Source organism: Lynx canadensis, chromosome A2 (assembly GCF_007474595.2).
Source record: "Lynx canadensis isolate LIC74 chromosome A2, mLynCan4.pri.v2, whole genome shotgun sequence".
Classification (NCBI taxonomy): Eukaryota; Metazoa; Chordata; class Mammalia; order Carnivora; family Felidae; genus Lynx; species Lynx canadensis.
The window spans coordinates 31433253-31445353 of record NC_044304.2 but is presented as its reverse complement, the minus strand read 5'-3'; the positions used below and the strand labels follow the sequence as shown (position 1 = coordinate 31445353).

Sequence of the window (12101 nt, the reverse complement as noted above, 5' to 3'; positions counted from 1 at the left end):
CGTTTCTTGACAGGAGGGTGCTCTGACAGCCTTTCGCAAGACATATGACAAAACCGTGCCTTGGGTCACCGACTGGATATTGTGTTTTATCTTCTTAGGATTGGCTTATTTTATATGGATAATGATCTCATCACACGAAACACAGAGAAGGCCAAAAGGTACTCTTTAATGCTGGGGATATATTCTCTCTCAATTATGCTATAAATAAGAAACCGATGTAAGAAATTTGCCTCTTTTATTTACAACTAATAAATTGGTCAAATAATTCAAGTACTTATTTAGTAAAATATTTTCTTTAAATATTTTCTTTTGATTCAAGTTGTTGTTTTCTCTTTGAAAATAACACAAAATTGATAAAAAGTGGCCTTGTCTATTTCCAGATTGTGACCTTACTATTTTTTATTTATAGCTTAATAGAGGAAGGAGGAGATTGGGACAGGAGAAACCGCCTAAAAGTATATCAAGGTCTTTACTGTGTGGCTATTCGTGATTTCAAACAGGCAGCTGAACTCTTCCTTGACACAGTTTCAACATTTACATCCTATGAACTTATGGATTATAAAACCTTTGTGACTTACACTGTCTATGTCAGCATGATTGCCTTAGAAAGACCTGATCTCCGGGAAAAGGTAACAACTACATCTTTAATACTCCTATTTAAAAACTACTCCCTGCTTTTCTAACTTAAGTACTCACGAAAGCACACAATTGTGTTTGTTTCTTTTAATTTGTAGGTGATTAAAGGAGCAGAGATCCTGGAGGTGTTGCACAGCCTTCCGGCAGTCGGCAGTATCTGTTTTCCCTCTATGAATGCCGTTACTCGGTTTTCTTCCGTCGTTAGGTAAGGATAGAGTTCAGTTGCTCATGTCGGTTGTCTGTCTTCGTCTTAATCCTGATTCGGTGTGCAGATAACTAAAGTGACTTTTTATATATGTGAAAAACACTGCACAGGTAGCTGCTGGTCTTCGATCGGTGTGGCTAATGTTTTGCCCCTTTTGTTTAGGGAGTGGGGTTAGCAGACTATGACTTGTTTTTGTATAGCCCAGTAGGCAAGATTGATGTTCACACCGTTAAAGGTTTGTTTGAAAAAAGTTTTTTTTAAGTTCATTTATCTTGAGAGAGTGCACATGTGCAAGCGGGAGGGGGAGAGAGAATACCAAGCAGCCTCGGTATCAGTCCAGCACAGAGCCTGATGCGGGTCTCCATCTCTGTGAGATTATGACCCGAGCCAAAGTCGAATCATGTGCTTAATCAACTGAGCCACCCAGACACCCATTTAAAATTTTTTTTAAAGAACTAAAAAAATAACAAAATGTTTTTTTTTTTAAAGAACTGAGAAGAATATGTGACAGAGGGCTTTGTGCCCGTCAGTGGCTTCAAAATGTTTAGCGTCTGGCCCTCTGATGAAGAAGTTTGATAGACTCCCTGATTTAGAGTCTTAAGGGGGTAGAAGTCAGAAGTGAGCACATAGTCAGTTACAAGTATTGAGTTTTATGGGGAAAGATGTGAGGGAATCCTTCATTTCCTGTTGGGTTAATGTTAATTGAGCCTTGAATTCAGCAGTGAGTCATTCTTTATGCAGTATGTAAATCTTTGGCTGATTTGCAAATCATTTCCAAGGGCTGTGAGTTGAGAAAAATAATTTTGTGAAAGTACTTGTGGTATCCCTCCAAAAGTAGTTAAATGATCCTACCCAAATCTGCTTGATTTTCCTGTCATCCCCCATTCCTTTGTGGTCATTTGGTTTTCTGTTGTTGAGCACAAATACTAAGATGATAAAAAAATTGCCTTGCGTCAAGTCAACCCAAAGGTCCTTCCTAAATGATCTTCCTGAAACTTGAAGAACTTGGCATTGATACATTTTCTTGCTTATGCAGCAAATTCCAGAAAGTATTTGCTTCAATAGATAGCCTTCACCAGAATTGTTAAGGGTGGGGATGGGACTCTAATGCTTGTTCGATTTTTGAAGTGGGTTTTGGCCTGATGTTTGTGGAGTGCTTTCTCTATGCGTTAAAAGTTAGGCTGCTTTTTGAGAATTGATGTTACTTACCTTATGTGACGTGGGAACAGGGCCGTTACCATGATGTGTTTCCTGCTTGGCTTCATCTTCTCATGCGTACTCAGGTGTGTTTGCACACAGGATTGTATTGCAGAATTATCGTTCTTCCTTTTTTATGCTTGTGGGTCTCCTGGTCATTACTGCGCTCAAATGTGGGGCCTTTCCCCTTTTCAGAATGAATCCCTCCCCTGCATTCCTGAGGAGCTCTTATTTCATGCCCCTTCCTCTTTTTTTACTGAGAAATAAATTATATACCATAAAGTTCACCCGTTTCAAGTGTAAAATTTGGTGGCCTTATTGACAAAGTTGTGCAGTCGTCATGAATTCCTAAATATCTTCACCCTGAAAGGAAATCTGGAAGCATTGAGCTGTCACTTCCCATTCCTCCCCCAGCTACCACTAATCTTTCTATCTCCATGGATTTGCATATTCTTACTCTGACATTTCCTATAAATGGCGTCACATATATGTGGCACTTTGTGCCTGGTTTCTGTTGCCCATTTCATCGGTCATCTTGTTGTGACATCTACCAGTGCTGCATTTAGTTTTATGGCTGAATGATACTCCATTGTATGGATATACTACACTTTTAAAACCCCTTCATCAGTTGATGGACATTGGGTTCTCTCTCCTTTTTGGCTGTGATGGGCATTTGTGTGTGTTTCGCGCAGACCTTTGTTTTCATTTCTCTCGTGTGTATATGTACTTAGTAGTGAAACTCCTGGATCATGTGGTAATTCTTTGATTAATATTTCAGGAACTGCTAAGCTGTTTTCTAAAGCAGCTGTATCATTTCAAGTCTCCACCAGCAGCGTGTGCGAGTTTGTTTCCTCACGTCCAGTACTTGTTACTGTGTCTTTGTGATTATAGACATCTTAGTGGGTGTGAAGTGCTATCTGGTGGTTTTTTTAATTTTTTTTTTTTTTTCAACGTTTATTTATGTTTGGGACAGAGAGAGACAGAGCATGAACGGGGGAGGGGCAGAGAGAGAGGGAGACACAGAATCTGAAACAGGCTCCAGGCTCTGAGCCATCAGCCCAGAGCCCAACGCGGGGCTCGAACTCCCGGACCGCGAGATCGTGACCTGGCTGAAGTCGGACGCTTAACCGACTGCGCCACCCAGGCGCCCCTATCTGGTGGTTTTGACATTTCTCTGACTCTGATCTGTCTGATGTTGAACCTCTTGTGTGCTTATTGGTCATATGCCCCATTTTTACAAGAGCACATTACTTTGTGGTTCTTTCTTAGTTTGTCTCTTCCAACTAGAATTGTTGGGAGTTTTTTTTTTTTTTTTAATCTTTGTAATGAACTTGACTACCAGTACATTGCCTGTATATTAGGAAGTGCTCTGGACAAATGTCTGTTGTGTTAATTAAATCAATAACTTAAGAGAAAAGTGAGGAAAAATACTATCGTTGTATAGGAAATTGATGGCTTTGGAAACTGGCTAAAGTATTAACCTCCTCCTATGCTCCCCATCCATAATCAGTCTTTTATTTAAACATTGTGGATAACAGTTTTTATCTCTACCAGATTAATATGTTGCCCAGATACTTTAGATGCAGAAGAATGGTTAAATTTTCTTTGATGACAAAGTCATTATTTGTACCATTTCTTCTCTAGTATAGTGAGACAAGTAGGGTTTATTGGGTTTTATGAGCCTTTTTTGCTTCTCCAGATGGTCATAGTGTGTGTGCTTTAAAATATTTCGTTTGAAAAAGGAAACTGCATCTTTTTCTAGGTAATATATGATTGTTTTTAAAATTAAAAATAGAGAAAATCCTATTCCCACATCCATACCTGTGTTCACTCATCAAATTCTTCCAGAGAGAACCATTTTATAGATCTTTCCAAATCTTTTATTCATTCAAACATACTTGAAGAAATGGAAAACAACATAACAAAAAACCCAAGGTTGTATGTACGCATGGAGAAATTTCAAACAATGTTATTTAAAGAAGAAAATGGGTCTCCCTAACTGATGCTTGCCAGGGTCCTTTCTCTAGAGGTGTTTGCTGCTCTCAAGTTTCAAATGTGTCCTTCAGGGACATTTGTGTCCAGAGATACAAGCATGTAACACCATCGTTAAACATACGTGGGTGTGTTTTACATGCTGTTTTCTAAGTCGCTTTTTTTTCTCTTCTCAGTATAACGTGAATATCTTTTCATGTCTCTATAAAAATAGTTGGTCATTGAGTCAGTATTTGTAAGCAGCTGTCACGTATCAGACACTGCATATGTGGTGGCAAATCAAACACGTGGAGCTCCTTGGACGTTCTGGTTACCCTCTTAAAAGACCTTCTGTTTCAGCGTGTTGGATGTGCCATAATCCATCCTCTACTGATGAAAAATTACGCTGTTTACAGTTTTCTCCTATTGTGAACAACTTTGTTTTGAACATTCTCTTATAATTCATTTTTTCTACTTCCACTTATTTCCTTAGGAAGAAGCCTAAGAAAGTGAATTTTACAAAGTATAAACACAATGCATCTTGATCACTGTTGCCTTCCAGAAATACTCTGCCAATTTACATTTACACTTTTTTATTGAAGTATAACTGAAATGCAATGTCAATTTCAGGTGGACAACATGGTGATTTGATGTTTATATACATTGTGAAATGATTACCATATAAATCTTGTTACCATCTGTCACCATACAAAGTTAATACATTATTGACTATATTCTGTGTCCCCATGGATTTATTTTATGTATAAACCATTTCTACTCTCAACTTAAATCATTTTAAGAGAGCCTGGCCCCTTGCCCCCGTACTGCTAACCAGTCTGAGAGGAGGAAAATAATTATGTTGATATTTTATTCATTTCTTGTTTCCAGGGATAGTTTATATTTAACTCTTCAGTCTTTTAAATGGCATATAAATGACAGAAGATGTTTTATGTTCGGCTTATGGATATGACCCATCCTGACGAACAGTTAGCTTCCCTGTCTCTTCCCTGGGTTTTCTTGCTGTATTTTCCAGTTTTATGGAGATAGGACATGTTGTGTAAGTTTAAGCTATACAACATAATGACTTGATATTTATGCGTTTATTTTATTCATGTGAATAAGCATTATCTTGTTATAGGGCCATTGATTTCCATGTTGCTAAACCACGCATTGCTTCACTCATCCTTCTCTCCTTTGATGTTGACCAGCCTTTGCATCATGCCCGCATCTTTGTTCTCTTGAACGATAACACACCTTTGTTTTCCCCAGACCTACCACCTTATCCTTTGTCAGACCTCTTAGTGACTGCCTCAGACTTGGTCATTGCTCTTGTCCCCGTCTTCATTCTGTCAAGTACATCTGGATGGCAGTGATTTCCAAATTCATGTCTCCAGCCTCAAACTTTCCAGTGAGCGCCAGACCCATGCCTGAATGTCTCCTTGATATTTTCACTTGGATGTCTAAGAGGGGAATCCACATGAACACTGTGAATCTCCCTTTCCCTGCCTCCAAAAAACCTCCCAAACCAAGAAACAAAACAAAACAGTTCTCCTTCTCCAGGGATTTGCATCTTGTTAAAGCCAGAAACATAAGTACATTTTTTTTATTTTTTTGGTCCTGTTTACCTTCTCCCCATATCTGTCTCTGTGTTGCTGTGTTTTGAATCTGTCCTCCTTTCTATTCTGGGCCGAACTGGGCTCTTCCTGCCTTGGGACTTCTGCATTATTTGCATTGCTCTGTGCCTCCTGCTGTTTGGCCACTTCCTCAGAGGGGTTCCCTGTCCACCCCAAACCACAGGAAGGCCTCCTAGTCACTGTTACGTCGCTCTTCTGTTTTCTACACAGAATTTATTACTCTCTAAGAAGGTCTTGTATATTCATTTCTCTCTCTTCTTTGAAAACTTTGTTTCTGTGGTAGCAGGGTCTTGGCTTTTTGGTTTACTGCCAGGTCCTTACTCTTCAGAGCAGTGATGCAGTAACTATGTAGTAAAATAATTTGTGTGGACTGCTCGTTAATATCCTATATATTTTAACCACTTTTAGTGACTTCTAAGAGCTCCTTAGAATCAAAGCTATTAATTCTTATGTTATAAACATGGTCTCTGATTTCTCTCTTACAATTTGTCATTTTATTTGTTGCAGCTGTTGTGGAACAGGAAATGAAAAAGGACTGGCTTTTTGCTCCTCATTATCGATACTATGTAAGAGAAATGAGAATTCATGCATACAGCCAGCTGCTGGAATCCTATAGGTCATTAACTCTTGGCTATATGGCAGAAGCCTTTGGTGTTGGTGTGGAATTCATTGATCAGTAAGTTTAACAATTAATATAGATCCTTTGAAGTTATGTGTCAACTTGTACATTTTCTCAATGGACATTGCTTCCCTCAATTGTAAAAAAAAAAAAGTGAGTTTTTCTCTATTATCAAAACAGTCATCTGTTATTTCTGCCTTCATGATATGCCTTTTAGTAACAGATGGGGATATCACGTTGTGGAGAGGTTAAGTGATTTTGCGAAAGGTTGTTAGGACCAGTTATTACTACAACAGTATTGTGTTCCTTCTCTGTGGACTACGTTGCTGCTATAGTAATGACTCTGATGCCTTTCTTAGACCTCACATTAAGATCCTACTTTCTCTGCTAATGCCTCAGGTTTTTTGGCTACTGCTCCTATTCCGGTCACATTAGTTGTTAAAAATGGGACTTTTAGCCCTTGAATCAGTGATTCATCAGATACTTGCTAAGCCTTTATGCTATGGTTGGCACTGTTCCAGGTCCTTGTCGTTATGGACTTTAATACTCTTTATATGGGGAGAGTTAGCTAGTAGGCAAATCAATACATAAGGTAAATTGAGATAGAAATGAATCTGTGGAGATAATGGAACAGAAAGATGTGTTTGGCTGCAGTGTATTGGTAGTGTTGGCGGGGGGGGGGGGGGGGGGGGGAGCTGTGGGAGAGTCAGGCAGATACGTGTTTGTGCAGGGCCTGGTAGGCCGTGGTATGGAGCTTCGGTTTTAATCTAGGCCCTGTGGAAAGCCCCTGGAGGATGTTACGCATGAGAGTGATACGTTTTCATGCTGTGTCTTAGACTGCAAGGGGACAGGGAGGCTAGTTGAGCTGGCCGTTCAGTACAGTAGCTCATGGAGGAAATAGGTGGTGGCCTGGACAAGGGTGTGGGAGGAGTACACATTCAGAATAGGTGCTGTCCTTATAGTATCTGGATCAGTGCTTCCCAAATACAGGTCTTATAAATGTCGGTGATAGTTTTCAGTGGCCCACAATGAACAAGATGGTAAAGTTAAATCATGCTATATTTCATTTAAAAAAGAACATTCTCATTTTAGGGGTTTGATTTTTCTGGTTTATTATGAAAAATTTCACATCTGTAGGAAGTGCTAAGGGGTTACAGTGTTGACTGTATCGTTAACATTTTGTTGTATCTGGTTTACTCTGTATCTGTATATCCTAGGTTTCCAACATTTCAAAGTAAATTTTAGCCACCCATACATTCCATCCCTACTTGCTTCAGCATGCATATTTGCTTATAGGCTTGTTTGGAGGTAATGTTTACATCTGGGTGAGAGACATAGATCTTCAGTATGACCTGAGCTCCTCTATTGAGCTGTCACTATCAGAAATCCCCTTATACTCTTCCTTTGAAAGAGAAAAGGCAGTGATTGTTTTGTTTGCATTTTAAAAATTATTGTTACCAAAATAGAAGGCTGGTATGCCTAGGTTGGTTTTAGTTCTGAATTGAACTAGCCTGTGAAATTCCAATCTGGTAACTACTGCCCCGCAGAGTTGGTTCCTGGAATGGGGGGTGTCCATTAAGAATGTGATTGTTCAGGACTCACTGAAGGGGTGGCTTACTGTGGTGAGTGGTGCATGCAAAACCAGGGCTGGCCTGGCTGCTTCTAGCTTTCTCACTGAATAGCTATGTGGCCTTGGTCTGATTCTGCCCCTTCCTCAGTTTCTTAACTGTGCCACGGAGGTGATCCAGCCTTCGCTACTTGGGGGCTATTTGAGGCTCAAAATGACATTGTGGATAGGTGCCGAAAAGCAGCAGGAATGTGCCATTAGACATACTGCAGTGTTCAACTTATTACGGTGACCTGAGTTCTGGATGGTGTATTTCAGATGGTATGTGACTTTTTTCCTTCATGCTTGCAGGCCGGCTCTAAAGGCAAAAGTTGTATGTACACACAGAGCTCTAGTTGTTACCTAGAAATAAATTTCTGACACCCAATTCACATCTGGGTTTTTCCTAGATCCTTCTTTTTTTTTAAATGTTTATTTTTGAGAGCGAGAGGGAGGGAGAGACAGAGTACAAGCAGGGGAGGGGCAGAGAGAGGGAGACACAGAATCTGAAGCAGGCTTCAGGCTCTGAGGTGTCAGCACAGAGCTGGAGGCGGGGCTTGAACCTGCGAGATGACGACCTGAGCCGAAGTTGGAGGTTTGATGGACTGAGCCACCCAGGCACCCCTTCCTGGATCCTTTTTATTCCTCCCTTTAAGAAGGGTCTGAATTAGTAATTTTGAACATAATTCTCCATCACTCTTCCACTTCCTTAGATATTGTTGGAGAATGGGAAGGGGCCATTACTTGAGTAAATACTACTCTGTTGACAGGTTTAAGGTTACCCGTGATCTGCATTACACCATTGTGTGTTGGTAGGTCTTCTGCTTGAAACCTGAGATGCAAATCTGGTTTTTAGGTTATTTGTTCAGTAAGTACTCCGTTCATCCTTACTGCGTACCTTCTGTGTGTGTGGCACCATGCTGCAGGCTTGGGGAAATACTCCCTGCTGGCAGGACGAGCAAACGTGGGATGTGTTCAGTTGGCACAGAGGAGAGGACAGGTGGTTTGGATCTAAAGCAGGGAAATGGGACCTGCATGCAAACTGGGGGACTTACCAGTTAAGTTTTGTTGTTGTAAACAGCAGGGAAGCTGCGCCCAGATTATTCTTGGGGTGTAGAGTTCAGAGTGAGCATACCTGGGAGTCAGTATGTGTGATTCAAGTGCCTGAGAAACGGACACAGATGGCTCCTTGTGTGCCTTTGGACTTGAGGTCATTGCATTTTTAAGATTTCCCTAAGAAGGTAAGGAATAGGGGGCTTTCTCGGTGGAAGCAGTAGCACAAAAAACGTAGGAGGGTGTGGTGTGGCGTTATGTTCAGAAACAGACAAGCAGGGTTCTGAATGCCAGACTGAGGAGTCTGCCCCACCAGTCCAGGCACAGGTAAGTGAGGCTCTGAAATCTGGGGGTGCTGGGAGTGACAAGCACCTTGGGCATCCACGGTCAGGCTCTAGGGTTGAGGAGTCTGTCCGAACCTCAGCAGAGGGCATTCTGGAGTTTGTAGAGCTCGTGTGTAAGTCAGAGCTGCTTTCAGAGGTTCCCGGATAGATTTGGGTGCAACCATTAAGGCTGCCGGTGGTTACATTCGGTGTAATTTTCTATGTGAACCTCAGCGCCGGAGTAGTAGTTGTAAATGGGTTAGCAGCTGCCTCTGGAAATGGAACTATTTCAGTCTTTGCAAAAGGAACACAAGTGAGTTTAGAAAACCCAAAAAAGTTGAAAAAGACCAGTGGTTGGATCAGATACATTTTTGAGGGAGAGTAAGTGTGCCACCTGTGTATCTGTCTGTACCTATCTCCCAATAGCATAGCCTTTTCAGCTTTCAAGCTCTTTGAAGCTCATAACCAGATTTTCCAAAATTATACATTTCCTTATTAAAAATGCTAATTCTTTCTACCAAGATTCAATAATAACGTTTAGTTCCTTTGCATCTTATTATATCACTCCCTCTTCTGTAAGTGGGAGACATCCCTCAGCATTGCATTATACTTGCTTCTCCCCAGTATGATGGCATTACAGCTTTGATTTGCATTTTTAATGAGTAAAATGGATCTCCCTTGTGTATATAACTTTGCCCACATTTTAATGAGCCATTTGATCTGTGGGTTTTTGTTTTTGTTTTTTTTTTTTTTGTAATTTACACTGCCAACATCTTCTGTCCATGTTGTCATTTAGTTTGTGACTTGGTTTTGGTGATGGTATCCTATGTAGAAATTCTCTTTACATAACCAGGTTTATCAGGGGGTCTTTAAATATAGTTTCTGGGATTTGTCACAATTAGTTGCCTTAATACCATTCTCAGCACTTTTGTCAGAGATTTGTTAAGATTCAGTCTCTTTTTTGTTGTTCGTATGCTAGGATCAGGATGTTTTAGCATCTGGGAAAGTAATCTGTCATATAATTTGTATTTAAATTGAGCTATTCTATTACAAGTAGATTATTTTAAAGAAGTCATCTTTCCATTTATTCTCTCGGGTAGCATTGCAAAGTCTTCAGCTTTTGTACATCTGTAAGCATTTACTTTTCCCTCTGTTGGTAGACGATCTCTGACCGTGCTTCATTGCTAACGCTAGTCCTGTCTGACCATGTTCTAGATAGCTTCAGTTTGAGGTTTGGGGTCATGACTGTATAGGTATTCCGAAAGACCTTTTTCACAACAGACTACTATCATCTGTTCATTCCTGATCCTAATTTAGCCTGGCATCTTCTTAGGTCTTAAAAATAATTTGCCAGCTTTTTTTTTCACCTCCATGCTCAGAAGGGATTTTGAAAATCCAGAGCATGATCTGCTCTTGTTGTATCACGTGCCCCTGCCCCATTTGTTTCTCTCCCTCCAGGCTTTTCTTTGGAGCTTTAAAGATGTGCTTACAAATAATTTCATTCACTAAATAGGAAATTTCGTACTCATCTTAGCAGAGGAGCCTGCAGTATGCCAAGATCTTGTCTGCTACTGCGTATTCAATAGCTCAGCCTGGAAGCAAACTAAATGTCCCCTTGAGAGAGAGTGGAAACATGTATTTAGGGCAGTTTATGTTTTTTAAGAATTCTGTATGAGGCTAACACTAATGCCTTTTTCCCCCCTCTTGATTATAGGGAACTCTCCAGATTTATTGCTGCAGGGAGACTACACTGCAAAATAGATAAAGTAAATGAAATAGTGGAAACCAACAGGTACTGTTAAGTTTGTGTATCACTGTGTATCAGAATAAGGGGCATTTTTTTAAAAGCAGGCCGACTACGGTTATGGAGTAATGTGACTGGTAAATAATGCCATCTTTTTCTTGAATTTATTTATAGACCTGATAGCAAGAACTGGCAGTACCAAGAAACTATCAAGAAAGGAGATCTGCTACTAAACAGAGTTCAGAAACTTTCCAGAGTAATTAATATGTAAAACCATGTAAACCAAGGATTTCCTTTAGAGATAACTATTTGGAATTTTTATAGCTTACTTTACTATGTGCCCAGTTCAACTGTATAAAATAAACACTGCATTGTTGTTTCTTTCGATTTACTTTTTTCTTATTAATACCTACTTTTAAAGAACGGAGGCTGGTGATATTAAAATAATGCCACTTTGATAATCAGAGACGATAGAGCCGGAGTTCACATCTGAGGTTTATACAAAAGTCTCCTGAATTTTAGAAAGAAGAAGAGTACATACTTGGGACGCCTGGGTGGCTCGGTTGGTTAACCAACCGACTCTTGGTTGCGGCTCAGGTCATGATCTTGCGCTTTTGTGAACTCGAGCCCCAGCATTGGGCTCTGCACGGGCTGCTTGGGAGTCTATCAAAATAAATAAGAATACGTGCCATATAGTAGTCCATAACTAAACACCGCGTGTCCCATGTAGTACACCAGACAGTAGATAAATGAAATGCATCTCAAGCTTTCCCTCACAAATGAATAACCATAGAAGACATGGTAGTCTCCTCCAAAGGAGTAACTTCCTAACCCTCGAGTCCAGAATATACCACTCTCATCGAACACTGATCAGAAAAACCCAACAACCTATGTCGATATTGGCAATGGGATCTTTTTTTCCCCCAATAAACCACCACAGTAAGGAAAACAAAGATGTTCTATTTTTTCTTAATTAGAATATAAACCCTGTGAGTCAGATGGGGAGAAGTGCTAGGAAAAACGAAATCTAAAACCCAATGAAAACGAAATCCTAAAACCAGATAAACGAGACAGTGAATTAGGGCATGAAGAGCTCTCCTAGGGGGTGTCACA

General features: G+C 40.3%; 1 protein-coding gene across 1 annotated transcript in view; it reads left to right on the top strand.

Annotated features, from left to right (window-relative positions):
- The window catches only part of PSMD6 (proteasome 26S subunit, non-ATPase 6), a 45030-nt gene extending 33655 nt beyond the window's left edge, over positions 1–11375 (top strand). Inside the window, 9 exon segments of the mRNA XM_030296154.1 lie at positions 14–53; positions 56–158; positions 410–629; positions 735–780; positions 783–833; positions 1888–1896; positions 6151–6319; positions 10959–11036; positions 11163–11375. Coding sequence (XP_030152014.1) covers positions 14–53; positions 56–158; positions 410–629; positions 735–780; positions 783–833; positions 1888–1896; positions 6151–6319; positions 10959–11036; positions 11163–11259 — 813 coding nt within the window. The 3' untranslated portion in view covers positions 11260–11375.
- Positions 11376–12101: the final 726 nt, after the last annotated feature.